General features: G+C 46.9%; 2 protein-coding genes across 2 annotated transcripts; both read left to right on the forward strand.

Moving 5' to 3' along the window:
• The first annotated feature begins 8,687 nt into the window (after positions 1 to 8,687).
• Positions 8,688 to 10,519, forward strand: LOC101612537 (probable ATP-dependent RNA helicase DDX28). The gene has a single exon (XM_004670726.2). The coding sequence runs from the start codon at positions 8,688 to 8,690 to the stop codon at positions 10,308 to 10,310; it is 1,623 nt and encodes a 540-aa protein (XP_004670783.2). The 3' UTR covers positions 10,311 to 10,519.
• A 5,249-nt stretch (positions 10,520 to 15,768) lies between these two features.
• LOC123458531 lies at positions 15,769 to 16,542 on the forward strand. Its single transcript, XM_045142718.1, has one exon. The coding sequence runs from the start codon at positions 15,883 to 15,885 to the stop codon at positions 16,540 to 16,542; it is 660 nt and encodes a 219-aa protein (XP_044998653.1). The 5' UTR covers positions 15,769 to 15,882.
• The last annotated feature ends 812 nt before the right edge of the window (positions 16,543 to 17,354 follow it).

The following is a 17,354-nucleotide window of genomic DNA, read 5'->3' on the forward strand; positions in this document are numbered from 1 at the left end:
TAGCTGCATGTAGAAGGTGGCGCACACATGTCTGGAGTTCGTTTGCAGTGGCTGGAGGCCCTGGCGCGCCCATTCTCTCTCTCTCTCTTTACCTCTTTCTCTCTCTGTCTGTCGCTCTCAAATAAATAGATAAAAATATTAACAAAAAAAAAACAAAGTTAAAAAAAAAAAACAAACAAAATTAAAAGTAGACTGTGGGGCAGGAGGGTCAAAGAAAGACTTGTGACAGACAAGACTCCAGGGAGGCCTGTTAGGTTGGGACAAAATGGAGTCACCAGACAGCAGGATGGTGACAGACACAAGGAAATGGGTCATCCACATTCTTCAAGAAACCTGTCCAACCATTATCCCTTCCTTGCCCAACAATGCCCCAGGTCTTGGTTTCCTGCCCCCTTATCTCCCACTTCTGGTCACTTCTGGTCTCACACCCTAGCTATTCGAAATGGCTAATGTAAAGAACAAAGGAGTTGGGCTGGAGAGATGGCTTGGCGGTTGAGCGCTTGCCTACGAAGCCTAAGGACCCCGGTTCGAGGCTCCATTCCCCAGGACCCACGTTAGCCAGATGCACAAGGAGGCGCACGTGTCTGGAGTTCATTTGCAGCGGCTGGAGGCCCTGGTGCGCCCATTCTCTCTCTCTCTCTGCCTCTTTCTCTCTGACTGTCACTCTCAATAAATAAATGAAAATAAACAAAAAATTAAAAAAAAAAAAAAAGAACAAAGGAGTTCTTTTCCCTTCTTCACCTTCCCCCAACTGAAGAACTCTATACAGCCCACTATCTGTAATCTCAAAGTTGGCTGTGCTCTGCTCTTGAGAGTCAGTCCTGACACCTCATGCTTTTCTCGAATAAAAGCTTCCATCTTTGCCTCAGAGTGATCTTTGTCACTCCTGAACCTTACAAGACCAATCAAGGGCAGTTCAGTAAGCCATGTGCAAGATGATGACTCCATATCCACTGCTGCCACTGTCACCAGTGCCCTTACCTCATCTCCTGACATCTCAGCCACGTCTCCTAATGGATCCCCCAGATGTGAGTTTTTCTTGACAAGGTCTTGTTATGTAATACTGGCTGTCATCAAACTTTAGATTCTCCTATCTATGCCTTCTAAGTGTTACAGGCATGTGCCACCATATGGGACCCCAAATTGATTCATGCTCCCTCCTGTCCAATTTTTTCAGACCAGACATCTTTTCTTTTTGTTTTTTCATTTTTAAATTAAAATTTTTTTTTTATTTATTTGAGAGCGACAGACAGAGAAAGCAGCAGATAGATATAGAATGGGCATGCCAGGGCTTCCAGCCACTGAAAATGAACTCCAGATGCATTGCGCCCCCTTGTGCATTTGGCTTACGTGGGACTTGGGGAATCGAGCCTCGAACTGGGGTCCTTTGGCTTCACAGGCAAATGCTGAACCGCTAAGCCGTCTCTCCAGCCCAAGACCAGACATCTTAAAAAAGCAATTTGTTGGTGTGGAGAGATAGCTTAGCTGTTAAGGTGCTTGCCTGTAAAGCCAAAGGACCCAGGTTCAATTCTCCAGGACTCACATAAGCCAGATGCACAATGTGGGGCATGCGCCTGGAGTTCATTTGTGCAGGCTGGAGGCCCTGGTATGTCCACATTTCAATCTCTTTCTCTCAAATAAATAAATAAAAACATTTTCCCCCCAGAAAGCCAAGTGCTGTATGTTTTCTCTCATATGTGGATCCTAGCTACAAATATTTGGACTTGTATGTGAGTTGGATTAAAACTTGATAACAGAGGCCAGCAATCTAGAAAGGGCTACAAAAGAGGGAGGAGAGGACTTAAGGGGATGGTGTTTTATATATGTAAGTAGAAAAAGATAACTTGGGGTGTAAAGGCCTAACTAAGAGACTGAGTAAAGGAAGGAGGGTTAATCAAAATCTCAGAGGGGCCAGGCATGGTGGCGCATGCCTTTAATCCCAGCACTTGGGAGGCAGAGGTAGGAGGATTGCCATAAATTTGAGGCAACCCTGAGACTACATAGTGAAGTCCAGGTCAGCCTGGGATAGAGTGAGATGCTATCTCAAAAAAATCAAAACTAAAAAATAAAAAAAAAAAAAGAAGAAAGAAAGAATCTAAGAGGGTATAAGTAAGTCATACAGAAACCTACTTTTATGGACAATGGCACATCCAGAAGACATAGATTGTTAGTAGAAAATTTTCAGTGCCAGGGATGGGATATCTTCCAGTGAATTATTGGCCAGAGAGGTCCCTGAAGTCCCCCCAAAATTACAGGCCATTGCCAAGGCTCTTAGTTTCCCAAGAATAGCTGCTAAGACCCTATTGCTGAAGACTCCACATGCTTTGGCTGCAAGGTCAATGAGAAATCCTGCTGGAGCTGAGCTGCAAACCTCATATGTAGATCAGCTGATAGAAAGCTGGAAAAAGCTATGCCACATGCAGTTCCAGGGGAGAGAAATCACCAGTGAAGATAAACAACAGTGGACACTGCAAGTCTTAAGTTTGGCCAGCTAGGCCAAATAAGCCAATATGTGCAATAGTGGCATTTCTATTATGGGGGAAACCAACCCCCAGGAAAAGATGATGTCATCAAAATAAAAGAGAGGCCAGGCATGGTGGTGTATGCCTTTAATCCTGGCACTCAGGAGGCAGAGGTAAGAGGACTGCTGAGAGTTTGAGGCTATCCCGAGACTGTGAATTCCAGGTCATCCAGAGCTAGAATGAGACCCTACCTTGGAAAACCAAAATAAATAAATAAATAAAAAAGAAGAGAGAGAATGATTGAGAGGGGGAGAGGATATGATGGAGAGTGGAATTGTGAAGGGCAAAGTGGAGGGGGAGGGAATTTTCATAGTTTACTTTCTATAATTATGGAAGTTGTCAATAATAAAAAAATGAAGCCAGACATGGTGGCACATGGCTTTAATCCCAAATATATAATTAAAATTTTTTTTAATATATATATTTTTTAAAGTTTGTTTTTGATTGTTTCATGAGGCTCAAGTTGGCTTTGAATGCACTGTGTAGCAGAGGATAACTAAGAACTACTAATTCTCTTTTTAATATATGTTTTTATTGATAACTTTCATAATCAGACAATAAACCATGGTAATTCCCTCCTGCCCCCTGAACTCCTAATTCTCTTGCCTCTACATTCCAAGTGCTGGAATTACAAGTAAGTACTACCACTCTCAGTTTTAAAAAGGAATTCAGGGATTGGAGATGGCTTAGTGGTTAAGGTGCTTGCCTGCAAAGCCAAGCACCCCAGTTCAATTCCCCAGCACCCACATAAAGCCAGATGCACAAAAAGGTGCATGTGTGTGGAGTTCCTTTACAGTGTCAAGATACCCTGGGGTGCTCATACTCTTTCTCTTTACTTGCAATAAATAAGTAAAAAGACATTTTAAAGGGATTCTGATATCACCACTCCCCCATTTCTAACTTGCAATGGCTTCCCACTGAATTAAGGATAAATTGCAACCCTTTGAACAGCTCACACAGTCCTCGCTGGTCCTACCTACCCACCTTTGTGTCTCACTCTCTGCTCTAGCCTACCTACCTCTCTGTTCCCTTTTGCCTGTCTCCTTCCTCCTCTTCATAAAATTTTTATTTATTTATTTAGTTTTATTGAAAATTCCATAACTGTAAACAATATCCCACAGTACTTCCCTCCTTCCCCCCACTTTCCCCTTTGACATACCACTCTCCATCATTTCCCCTCACCCTTTCAATCAGTCTTTTATTTGATGTCATGATCTTTTCCTCCTATTATGATAATCTTATGTAGGTAGTATCAGGCACTTTCAGGTCATGGATATTCAAGCCATTTTGTGTTGGGAAGAGCATTTTGTAAGGAGTCCTACCCTTCCTTTGGCTCTTACATTCTTTCTGCCACCTCTTCTGTAACGGACTCTGAGTCTTGGAAGATGTGATAAGAGATATTTCAGTGTTGAGCGCTCCTCTGTCACTTCTTAGGAGTCCTACCCTTCCTTTGGCTCTTACATTCTTTCTGCCACCTCTTCTGTAACGGACTCTGAGTCTTGGAAGATGTGATAAGAGATATTTCAGTGTTGAGCGCTCCTCTGTCACTTCTTAGCACCATGGTGCTTTCTAAGTCATTCCAACGTCACTGCCATCTGAAAAGAGAAGCTTCCCTATCCAAAAGCGAGAGTAGCATTACTATATGGGTATGAACACTAAGAGAAGTGCTTGCAGGACAGTTTGATAAGCATAGTATATACATTCAGCCAGACAGTGGCAGATGTTACACCCTTATGGCTCATAACTACCCTTGTTTACAGTTTTCAGTATCAGGGATGTATTCCCTCCCATGGAGTGGGCCTCCAGTCCAATTAAAGAGCAATTGGTTTCTACCATGACAGATGTGCCACTATTGCACCTGTTGACTCATTTGGCCTGGGTGACCAAATATAAGGCTTGCAGTGTCCACTGTGTGTATCTTCACTGGTGGTATCTCTTTCTCCCATTGAACTGCATGCAGAATGGCTTCTTCCAGCTTTCTGTCAGCTGGTCTACATGGAGGAGGTTAACAGCTCAGTTCCAGCAGGATTGCTCAGTGGCCTTGCAGCCCAAGTATGTGGAGTCTTCAGCAACAGGGTCTTACCATTGATTCCTGGAGGGAAACCAATGGCCTTGGCAATGGCCTATAATGTTTTAGGGGCATCAGGGACCTCCCTGGCCAACAATTTACTGGAAGGTACCCCATCCCTGGCACTGAAAATTTTCTAGCAACAATCTACAGCTTCTGAGTGTTCCACTGCCCAAAAAAGTAGGTTTCCATATGACTTATTTATATCCTCTCAGATTTTGATTAGCCCTCCCTCCACCTTTATTCAATCTCTTCCCCTGGCCTCACTTAGGCCTTTTCACCCCCAGTAATCTGTTCTTCTACTTACATATATGTAATACCATCCTACTAAGTCCCCACCTCCCTCCCTTTCTATTTTCTATCTCCTTTCTAGCCCTCCTCTCTTTGTGAGAAACACTCTTCCTGATTTATTCCCAGACTCCATACCTAACGTCTCGTCTTTGAATGTCCCCTCAATGGAGATATATCCCTACAATATAATCACCTTTAGAGCCCTGGTCACATGACCTCACAACACCCTGTAATTCTGGACATACAGGTAGGATCCATGTGTCCACACTGATGGGTGTGCTGTCAGCTCCTCCTCCAGACCATCATGCAGCAAGCGCCACAGGACAGGGGGATGGCTGCTTAGTTTGCCAGCAGGCATCAGTCTCTGGTACTCACTGTCAGCTTCCTAACTCATCAGTCACCTGGTTTGGAGACTTCCTCTGGGCACAGAAGTGCCTGACATGTCTTGCTTCTGACAAGGGTTCTCTCAAGAAAGCTAGGCACCCAGCTATAGCACTCCTAGGCATATATCCTAAGGACTCATCTCATTTCCTTAGAAGTACGTGCTCAACCATGTTTATTGCCACTCAATTTATAATAGCTGGGAAATGGAACCAGCCTAGATGTCCCTCAACTGATGAGTGGATAATGAAAATGTGGTATATTTATAAAATGGAGTTCTACTCTGCGGTTAAGAAAAATGAAGTTATGAAATTTGCAGAAAAATGGATGGATCTGGAAAGGATTATACTAAGTGAGGTAACCCAGGCCCAGAAAGCCAAACGCCACATATTCTCCCTCATATGTGGATCCTAGCTACGGATAATTGGGCTTCTGCATGAGAACAGAAGGAAAATACTCAGTAGCAGAGGCCAGTAAGTTAAAAAGGAGATATAAAGGGAAGAGAAAGGAAGGGAGGAGGGTACTTAATAGGTTGGTGTTGTATATATGTAAGTACAATGATTGAGATGGGGAGGTAATATGATGAAGAATGGAATTTCAAAGGGGAAAGTGCGGCTGGGGGGAGGTATTACCATGGGATATTTTTTATAATCATGGAAAATGTTAATAAAAATAAAATAAAATAAAAGAAAGCTAGACAGGCTCACCTTCCCCCAGCTCCTGCCAAACCACTGACTTTCTCCCTAACAATCACAACTAGTTTACCATTTCTTTTTTTTTTCCTTTGGGGGCAGGTAGGATTTTATTTTATCTTTTTAATCTTATTTTATTTTTTCTTAATTTTTAAAAACATCTCCCATTATATAAAATATCCCATGGTAATACCCTCCCTCTCCCCCCCACTTTCCCCTTTGAAATTCCATTCTCCATCATATTCCCTCCCCATCTCAATAAGTCTTTTATTTTGATGTCATGATCTTTCTCTCCTCTTATGATGGTCTTGTGTAGGTAGTGTCAGGCACTATGAGGTCATGGATATCCAGGCCATTTTATGTCTGGAGGGAGCACGTTGTAAGGAGTCCAACCCTTCCTTTGGCTCTTACATTCTTTCCGCCACCTCTTCTGCATTAGACCCTGAGCCCTGGATAGTGTGATTGAGATGTTACTCGGTACTCTTGTCACTTCTTTCCAGCACCATGATAACTTCTGAGTCGTCCCAAGGTCACTGCCATCTGAAAAGAGAAGATCCTCTACCCAGAGTGAGAGTAGCATTAATGTAAGGGAATGAATATTAAGTGCTTACTGGGCAGTTTGAGAAGCATAGTATATACACTTATCCAGACATCAGCAGATGTTACACCCCTAGGGATCATGACTACCCCTGTTTTAAGTTTTCAGTATCAGGGACATATTCCCTCCCAAGGAGCAGGCCTCCAGTCCAATTGGAGGGCAACTGGTTTCCACCATGACAGATGTGCCACTATTGCACCCATTGGCTCATTCGCCTGGTTGGCCAATTATAAGGTTGCAGTGTCCACTCTTGAGTATCTTCACTGGTGGTATCTCTTTCTCTCATTGAACGGCATGTAGAATGGCTTCTTCCAGCTTTCTGTCAGCTGGCCTACATGGAGGAGGTTATCAGCTCAGTTCCAGCAGGATTGCTCAGTGGCCTTGCAGCCCAAGTATGTGGAGTCTTCAGCAACAGGGTCTTACCATTGATTCCTGGAGGGAAACCAATGGCCTTGGCAATGGCCTATAATGTTTTAGGGGCATCAGGGACCTCCCTGGCCAACAACTCAATGGAAGGTATCCCATCCCTGGCACTGAAAATTTTCTGGCAATGCTCTATGGCTCCTGAGTGTTCCATTGTCCAAAATTGGAGAATTCCATATGATTTATTTATATCCTTTTAGATTTTGATTAGCTCTCCCTCCACCTTTCCTTTACTCAATCACCCCTGACCTTACTTTGGGCCTTTTTACCCCCGTTAGTCTATTCTTCTACTTACATATATACAATACCAACCTATTAAGTACCCTCCTCCCTTCCTTTGTCTTCCCTTTGTATCTCTTTTTTAACTTACTGGCCTCTGCTACTGAGTTTTTTTCCAGTTTACCATTTCAATCATTTAATTTCTTCCTCCTTCCTCTCTTTCTCCCCCCGGCCCCCCGCAGTGTAGCTTATTCTGCCCTGGAATTCACTCAGCTGGCCTCAAACTCATGATGATCCTCTTTTCTAGGCTACCTGGGATTTAAGGAATGTACCACTATGCTGGGCCCAGACAATCTCCTGTGTCTTTCATTTTTAGGCCATTTTAGGTCCATAAACATTTACTTTATCTCCCAACCCAGGAAATACATTCACATTACAGAAAAGATCTGGTACTCATTTTTTCAGTTCTGTTCAAGAGTATGAATAGTGAATTGTTTTTAAAGCTGAACCTCTGCATTCAGGTCAAGTAGTCAGCTTGACAAGGGCTGTGTGAAATAAGCCAGATCATCTCACCACCCTACTCCTCCTATTCAGATGACGTAGGAATCTGACAGAGAAGTCAATGGACATAAGCAGGCTGCAGGAGTAGTGAGTTCAAGGTGGAAAGGTGGAAGAAGTGACGAGAAAATGGAGAGAACGGGGCGTGGTGGGGCATGCCTTTAATCCCAGCTCTCCAGAGGACCGCTGTGAATTTGAGGCCATCTGAGGCTACATAATGAATTCCATGTCAGCCTGGGCTAGAGAGAGAACCTACCTTAAAAAAAAAAAAAAAGAAAAGAAAGAAAGAAAGAAGAAAAGAAAAGAAAAATGGAGAAAGGTGAAGTTTGGCTGTAGAGGAGGAGTGTGTGAAAAAGAGACTCCATTTAAAAGCCCGAGATCTTGCGTCTCTCCTCAGAGAGGAAATAGGCTGAAGACCATCAGCTGGCACTCTGGGCTGTCTGAGATTCTGAATTCACAACTCCCAAACCTTGCCCCGGCCGGCAGGCCTACCATTCATTCAGACTCTCACTAAACACGTAGGGCCCACATGCGCGGGGCGTCTGCATCTGGGAAAACAACGTGGCACCCTCAGGGTCTGCAGGGAAACCCGCACTGGACAAGCCAGGAGCCATGAGGACGACTTAGGAGAATCGCAGGGAATTGCCATCCCCATTCCGGGTCCACTGCGCGGGGCACACATGGCTACCGCGTACTGCCTTGTCCAGGTTCCTGTCTTCACCCCGCGCCCTTCCTTAAAGTTGACCCTGGTCTGCATGGCGTCCTGCCGGGTTCGAACCTACAGACCTCGCAGCCACAGACTTCTAAGGATCCTCCCTCCTTCGGGACGCTTTTCCAGCTCCGCGCACCGCGCTGAGCCGCGTCAGGCACCGAACCAGAGGCCGCGGCGCGCGCGTGACGTCACTCACGCGCGCCTCTTCCGCTTCCGCCAGACGATGGCGGCCGCGCGGCCGGTGCGGCTTTCGTCGCTAGTGGGTCGGTTGCTCCCGGCGCCGCGGCGGAACCTGGCAGTCCGTGCTTCCGACGAGCCCTTGCCCGTGGTGCGCATCCCGCGGGCGTTGCAGCGACAGCAGGAGCAGCGACAGAGCGGTCGTGGGAGTGGGCGGCGGCCGGTGGTGGTGCGACCTGGAGCCCTGCTGGTGTGGGCGCGGCGGCCCGAATGGAGGCAGCCCGCGCGCCTCGCCCTGAGCCGTTGGCAGTGCGCGCCTCTGGCCTCCCTCGGCTGGAAGCATCGCCGCGCTCGCGGGGACCAGTTCTCCATCGAGCGCGTGCGACAGGAGGCGCCCGCCCTCTGCAACCCGTCGTCCCAGGGCAGTTTTGCACACCTAGGTCTGGAGCCCCGAGTCCTGCGCGCCCTTGAGGAAGCCGCGCCCCAGGTGATTCGTCCCACCACGGTGCAGTCGAGTACCATCCCCCCAATACTACGCGGCCACCACGTCGTCTGCGCCGCGGAAACCGGCAGTGGCAAGACTCTGAGCTATCTACTACCTCTGTTTCAACTGCTGTTGAGCCGGCCAAGTCTGGACTCGAGCACCGCCACCGCCCCCCGGGGCCTGATTCTTGTGCCTTCCCGAGAATTAGCCGAGCAGGTGCAAGCTGTGGCCCGGTCACTGGGCAAGTCCTTGGGCTTGCAGGTGCGGCAGATAGAGGGAGGTCATGGCATACGTAGGATCAAGCTGCAGCTGTCCAGACAGCGGTCAGCAGATGTGCTGGTGGCCACTCCAGGGGCTCTGTGGAAGGCTCTGAAAAGTCGGCTGATCAGCTTAGAACACCTCTCCTTCATGGTGTTGGATGAAGCGGACACACTGCTGGATGAAAGTTTTCTGGAACTGGTGGACTACATCTTGGAAAAGACCCATATTGCAGAAGGCCCGGATGAGTTACAAGACCCCTTTAACCCCAGAGCTCAGTTAGTGCTGGTGGGAGCTACATTTCCTGAAGGTGTAAGCCAGTTGCTGAGTAAAGTTCCCAACCCAGAGTCTCTCATTACCATCACCAGCTCCAAGCTCCACTGCATCATGCCTCATGTCCGACAGACGTTTATGAAGCTGAAGGGAGCAGAGAAGGTGACAGAGTTGGTGCAGATCCTCAAGCAGCATGATAAAGCACGGAAGACTGGGTCCTCTGGAACCGTCCTGGTGTTCTGCAACAGCTCCAGCACTGTGAACTGGCTAGGCTATATTCTGGATGACCACAAGATCCAACATCTAAGGCTGCAAGGGCAGATGCCAGCCGCCATGAGGGCAGGGATTTTCCAGTGCTTCCAGAAGGGCTCCCAAGACATCCTTGTTTGCACAGACATAGCCTCTCGTGGCCTAGACAGCACTGGTGTGGAACTGGTTGTCAATTATGACTTCCCCCCTACCCTGCAGGATTATATCCACAGAGCAGGAAGGGTGGGCCGTGTGGGGAGCGAAGTGCCAGGGAAGGTCGTCAGCTTTGTGACCCATCCCTGGGATGTGAGCCTGGTTCAGAAGATTGAGTTGGCAGCTCGCCGAAGAAGAAGCCTTCCAGGACTTGCATCCTCAGTCAGAGACCCTTTGCCTCAAGAAGCCTGATTTTGGTTGGCTTAAATGTCATGTTAGAGCAGGAATCTTGCTGGGGTCCCAGATGGATTAGCACACTTGTAGAGGACACTGGACTACTGTTGCTACTCTGAGGGCATTAGGAGCTGAGCAAGGCGAGTTTTTCACATGATAATAAAAAAAATACAGTGGTTTTACTTCATATCATGTAATGATTTCTAACAATAAATGATTTGTTTTGAGACAAGTTGTTACTGTATAGCCCAGGCTGGTCTTGACCTCACTGTGTAACTGGGGTTGGCCTCTTGAATGCTGGGATTACAGGCAATGTAAACTAGCTAGTAAATGATGCCTTGTTTTAATGGCTTCTCTTCACAGTAATTACTGTTGGGGCAGAATACAGTAGTAGGTTTTGAGGAGTCACGCTCCATTTTTACTTTTTTTCTTTGTCCCACAGTAGCATTTGAAACCAGGGCCTCAAGGATACCTGGCAACTAAGTACTCTACCACTGGGCTGAGCTACATCCCCACCTTATTTGCCTGTTTTGAGATGGAAGTGAAATTTTAAGATTGTCCGTTATTACTATATCATTGCGTCATGAGTGTATTTCCTATTTCCTGTTAAAATAGTTGCTATTCCCACTGTGTAAAGTCCCTGGCAACTCCTGGTTTCCATGGAACACCTTTACCATTCTTGCCAGTACTGGTCAGCTTTGAATATAATGAGCTGGGCTCATGTTTCTGGCAGCTGTAAATCCAGAAAGCCAACATGAACATGCCCTTCTAAATACCTAAATACCTCGTTCATTCTTTCTTTATGAGAGAGAGAATGGGCTCACTAAGCCCTGTACCCACTGCTAATGAACTCCAGATGCATGTGCCACGTTGCACATCTGGCTTTACATAGGTATTAAGGAATTGAACCTGGGTCCTGGGTTCACAGGCAAGTACGTTAACTGCTAAGCAATCTCTCCAGCCCATGGTTATCTTTATCTTGATTGTTACAAATCTCAGAATTTTTTTTTTTTGGCGGGGGGCAGGGCCCTTCTATGGTCACCAGAGTTGTGCCCACCTACAAATGCTGTCTAGAGGGACTTAAGATGTGGGTGGGGAGACCAGACGAGTCCAGAGTTCCTCTCTGGTTTTTCCCTGCTCTTCTCTATAAAGTACTCAAGGCTGAGCTCTTTCCCGTCAGTTACAGCTTCCTTACGTGACATCACTCCGTAATGATGACATCACTGTTCTCAGTTGCCATGGCAATGTGACAACACACCTGGTACCCTTGGGGAAACTTTCTTATCATTTCCCTCTGATACCAGTCTGTTTGGTTGTCTCAGAGAGAATGTGTGACCGAATCTTCTATATTAACTCTAACCTCTCCTCTGTCCCCTGTGAGGCCAGTGTGTCAGGTAAGTCCAGGTAGACCAGGATCTCAACAAGAGGCTTTGGGGTACACAAAAACTTGTTGGGGTACTGAGCTACTACATACTGCTTTGGTCTTGCCTGCTACACCTTAATGTTTTTTTTTTTTTTTTGAGGTAGGGTTTCATTTTAGCTCAGGCTAACCTGGAATTCACTGTATCTGCAGGGTGGCCTTGAACTCACAGCAATCCACCTACCTCAGCCTCCTAAATGGCCACCATGCCTTGCATACAGTACAGTGAATGGCTACCCTACCTCTCACCCCCACACACTCAGGACCAACTTTTTATGTTCGCTACTCTTTGTCAAGTATTGAAGCAGGTCCTACTCTTATCAATTTAGCCTTCCCTTGGGCTACAAAATGCTTCCTGCAGACTTATTTATTTATTTATTTATTTATTTGAGAGCGACAGACACAGAGAGAAAGGCAGATAGAGGGAGAGAGAGAGAATGGGCGCGCCAGGGCTTCCAGCCACTGCAAACGAACTCCAGACGCGTGTGCCCCCTTGTGCATCTGGCTAACGTGGGACCTGGGGAACCGAGCCTCGAACCGGGGTCCTTAGGCTTCACAGGCAAGCGCTTAACCGCTAAGCCATCTCTCCAGCCCATGCAGACTTATTTTTTAAGACAGTTTCAGCATGTATCCCTGCCAGGCCTAGAAATCTGTATGGGAAGCAGGTTTGCCTCCAATTTTTGGCAATCCTGCTGCCCGTGCCTTTCAGGTGATAGGATTCTAGGTATGTGCCACCACTTCCAGCCAGATCCTTTCTTGATCTGTTAGCAAACGCCAAGTGTACTTTTGTTGCCAAGTGGTAAATGGAGCAGTTTGAGGAAGAGCTGTTGAAGGCTAATCCCCTTATCCTCAGACCCAGGCACCTTTCCTACACAGTAATGGAGAAACACGCATAGTTTCCCTAGGTCACGTGGCAGTGTGAGCTGCTGACTGCTCATCTGGGAAGAGCGAAAGAGCCAGGCATTGCACATGAAGTGCTCTTGTGCAGGGAGAGCTGCGGAAATAGTATCTCTGGAAGTGGATGTGAGAAGCCTCTTTGGGAATAAACATGGTACTTAAAATTTAGCTTTGAACATATTAGACCTAGACACAGTCGAGCAGAACTGTAGTTGCAGCTACTTGGGAGACTGAGGCAGGAGGATTGTGTGGGTTGTAGGAGTTTCAGGCTGAGTGGCCAACATAGTAAGAACTTGTCTTGAAAAAACAACAAAACAAAACAAAACAGAGGGCTAGGGATTAAAGGCCTACACTGCCATGCCTGGTTTATCTACATTTTTTTTTCATGTTGCATTCTTATTTATAGAAGAAATAGCCTAAACATATTGGACAGATGAAAGTAGTTTTTAAGCCAAGCTGAGGTGGAAGGATTGCCAGGCATTTGAGGCGAGTCTGAGGCTATAGGTGCTATATATACAGATCTCTCAGCACTTTACACTCATCCTTCACTTCTTAACACTTGAGAGCATTGAGTCTCCCCAGTAGTCACTGCCATGTGCAAAAAGAAGCTTCTCTGGTGCTGGGGAGATTGCTCAGTGGTTACAAGCACTCACTAGCAAAACCTGACTGGGTTCAGTGCCCCAGTACCCATGGAAAGCCAGATGCACACAGTGGCCCATGCGTTTTCAGTTTGCAGTGGCAAAAAGCCCTGACACACACATTCTCCTTGCAAATGAATAAATAAATAAATTTTAGGACTGGAAACATGGCTTAGCAGTTAAGAAACTTGCTTGTGAAGCCTAAAGTCCCAGGTTCAATTCCCCAGTACCCACGTAAGCCAGATGCACAAGGTGGTGCATGTATCTGGAGTTCATTTGCACTGGCTAGAGGCCCTGGTGTGCCCATTTTCTCTCTTTCCGCATCTCTTTTTCTCAAATAAGTAACTGAAATAAAAAAAAAATTAGGCGTTTTAGAGATGGCTTAGCGGTTAAGGTGCTTGCTTGCAAAGCCAAAGGACACAGATAAGCCAGATGCACAAGGTGGCACGTGCATCTGGAATTCGTTGCAGTGGCTGAGCAGTGGCTGAAGCCTCTGGCATGCTTATTCTCTCCCTCTCTCTCTTTCTCTCTGTGCCTCTTTCTCTTAAATTAATTTTTTTAAATTTTTTTGTTCATTTTTTATTTATTTATTTGAGAGCGACAGACACAGAGAGAAAGACAGATAGAGGGAGAGAGAGAGAATGGGCGCGCCAGGGCTTCCAGCCTCTGCAAACGAACTCCAGACGCGTGCGCCCCCTTGTGCATCTGGCTAACGTGGGACCTGGGGAACCGAGCCTCGAACCGGGGTCCTTAGGCTTCACAGGCAAGCATTTAACCGCTAAGCCATCTCTCCAGCCCTCTCTTAAATTAATTTTTAAAAAATATTAACAATATATTTTAAGCATTTTTATTTGCAAGAAGGATGAGAGAATAAGAATAGGTGCACCAAGACCTCTTGCCTCTGCAAATGAACTCCAGACACATGTGCCACTTTGTGCATCTGGCTCCATGTGGATACTGGGGAACCAAACCTGGGTTGTCAGACTCTGTAAGCAAGCACCATAACCACTTAGACATCTCTCCAGCCCAATAAAGATTATATATTTTCAAAATGGGGTCTTGCTGTAACCCAGGCTGACCTGGAATTCACTATGGTTTCAGGGTGGCCTCAAACTGATGGCAGTCCTCCTACTTCTGCCTCTCAAATGCTGGGAATAAAGGTGTGCACCACCACACTCAGCTTTCTTCTTCTTCCTCCTCCTCCTCCTTTTTTTTTTTTTTAAACAAGTTTTTAATTTATTTGAGAAAGAGAAAGGCAGAGAGAATGGGCATGCTTGGGCCTTCAGCCACTGTAAACAAACTCCAAATGCATGTGCCACTTTGTGCATCTGGCTTACATGGGTCCTGGGGAATTGAATCTGGGTCCTTCAGCTTCTCAGGCAAATGCTTTAACCACTAAGCCATCTCTCCAGCCCCCCCCCCTTTTTTTTTGAAGCAAGGTATCACTCTAGTCCAGGATGACTGGCATTTCACTAAGTGGCTTTGAATTCACTGTGATCCTCCTACCTAGGATTAAAGGCATGTGCCTCCATGCCTGGCCAAAAAAAAAAAAAAAAATTTAGGGGACTGGACAGATGGCTCGGTGGTGAAGGCACTTGCCTGCAAAGCCTAATATCCAGGGTTTGATTTCCCAGTGCTCACATAAAGCCAGATGCACACAGTGGCACATGCCTCGAGTTTATTTGTAGCAGCTGGAGGCCCTGGTGTGCCTATTCTGTTTCTCTTCTCCCTCTCTCTCTCTCTCTCTCTCTCTCTCTCTCTGCTTACAAATAAACTTCAAACTTTTGTTTGTTTGTTTTTCTTCAAGGTAGGGTCTCACTCTAGCCCAGGCTAAGCTGGAATTCACTATGTAGTCAAGGTGGCCTGGAACTCATGGTGATTCTCCTACCTCTGCCTCCCCAGGGCTAGGATTAAAGGTGTATGCCACTATACCCAGCAAAATTTTATTTATTTGAGAGAGAAAGAGAGGCAGAGAGAGACAGAGAATGGGCTGGCCAGAGCATTGGTTGGAGAGAGAGCTTAGTAGTTAAGGCGTTTACCTGTGAAGCCTAAGGACCTAGGTTTGATTCCCCAGTACCCATGTAAACTGCCAAATGCACACCATAGCAAATGCATCTAGAGTTTGTTTTCAGTGGCTAGAGGTCCTGACATGCCCATTCTCCCTCTCTCTCCCTCAAAGAAAGAAGGAAGGAGGGAAGAGAGGAAGGAAAGATGCTTCTTTGAATAACACGCAATCAGCACAAACCTATGGGCTAAACGTGATATATTTAGAGGGTAATTTCTTTTTTCTTTTTTTCTTTTTTTTTGTTTTTTTGTTTTTTTGAGGTAGGGTCTCACTCTGGTCCAGGCTGACCTGGAATTAACTCTGTAGTCTCAGGGTGGCCTTGAACTCATGGCGATCCTCCTACCTCTGCCTCCCAAGTGCTGGGATTAAAGGCGTGCGCCACCACGCCCGGTTTAGAGGGTAATTTCATGAGCACAGCATATGCATTATTCAGTTAACAGTAGCAGCTTCCACTAATGGTCCGTGACCTTCACTGCAGTTCTGGTTTTCCTTGCAGCACCACCGCCTCCCACGCCGCACCCTACCCCTGCTTACTACCATGTCGTCTACAGGGGAAATGGAGAGAGCCAGATGCGCTGGCATGGGGAGACTTACTGCCTGGTTGGTGGCTACCGGGCCTATGGGGACGCTCCCATTGCCACCCCTGCAAAGGCCAAGGAAGAGGAGCCAGCACCCAGGCAGGCTTCCAAGAGACGTCGAGCTCAGGAAGAGTCCCACAAAGATGGAGGGTGCCCAAGCCCCAAAATTCCTCGCCTGAGGCGTGGCAGCAAGAGGCGCGCCCAGAGAAGCTTGCTGGTTGGGCATCTCGGTGGCGAGGACAAGCCTCGAGCTGCTGAGACCGCTCAGGCCCCTTCAGCACTGACCACTGCCCCTCTGGGAGACGACCTGTTCTGCCTGAGCCTTCTTCATCCGGGAGCCATAGTCACGTCCCCTGGCCAGGAGCAAGGAGCCTCCGAGGCGCAGTTGGAAAGGAGCAGCTGCCCTGACCATCCCACCCTCTGCTCGGTCCTCTCCAGCCCCTTCGTGGGCAGAAGAAAGAACAGCCTGCCTTGTGCCAGCCGAGGAGGAGCCCAGCGCAGAGGGAGGATTCGGAGAGACCTAACCGGGGCCTCTGTACCCATGGGCTTCGGCTCTGAATCTCCGCCAGCATCCACCAGTACAAGCAGGAGTGGCTGGGCTTCCGGAAACTGGACAAATGAACAGTATCTGTCTAGAGAGACTCCTGCCTAAAGTTTCACAAGAGAGAATAAACAACTGCAGGGAAACCTGTGACGCAAAGCTGGGACACACTAAGCAGAATCCCAGCGCCCCCCCCCCCCCCCCCCCCCCCCGCCTCATACTTTCCATGATTGTTCAATAAGATTATTTTCATTTTTTTAAAAAAATATGTTATTTATTTGCAAACTCAGAAAGACACACACAGAGAAAGAGGGAGACAAAGAGAGAATGGGCACACCAAAGCCTTTTGCTGCTGCAAATGAACTCCAGATGCGTGCGCCACCTGGTACATCTGTCTTTATATGGGTACAGGGGAATTGAACCTGGGTATCAGGTGTTGCAAGCAGGCGCCTTAACTGCTAAGCCATCTCTCCAGCCCTAAAATCATTTTCTATGGCATGGTGTGATTTTAAATCCAGCTTGTCCAAGGCCAAACCCCAACCCATCCTGGTCCCTGTACTTTAGGTACATTCCTACATAGAGTGCCTGGTCTTCTACCTTCCCTATGAACCCTTGGGTGCCTCTCCTAACTAGGTGACTCCTACAAATGATGGCCAGGTGAATTTAGGTAAAAGCCAGTTCTTTTGTTTTGTTTGTTTGTTGTTTTAGTTTTTTTGGGATAGGGTCTCACTGTAGCCCAGGCTAACTTGGAATTCACGATTTCATCTCAGGCTGGTTTCAAACTCAAGGTGATCTTCCTACCTCTGCCTCCTGAGTGCTGGGATTAAAGGTATGTGCCATCATACCAGGCGAAATATTTTGTTTTAGACAAGGATGAGCTAGAACTCACTCTGTAGTCCAGGCTGACCTTGAATTTAGAGTGA

The sequence above is a fragment of the Jaculus jaculus genome, chromosome 1, assembly GCF_020740685.1.
Source record: "Jaculus jaculus isolate mJacJac1 chromosome 1, mJacJac1.mat.Y.cur, whole genome shotgun sequence".
Classification (NCBI taxonomy): Eukaryota; Metazoa; Chordata; class Mammalia; order Rodentia; family Dipodidae; genus Jaculus; species Jaculus jaculus.

Excerpts from the sequence above, each read along its gene's own strand:
- LOC123458531 (XM_045142718.1), top strand. The coding sequence starts at position 15,883 with ATGCGCTGGCATGGGGAGACTTACTGCCTGGTTGGTGGCTACCGGGCC.
- LOC101612537 (XM_004670726.2), top strand. The coding sequence starts at position 8,688 with ATGGCGGCCGCGCGGCCGGTGCGGCTTTCGTCGCTAGTGGGTCGGTTG.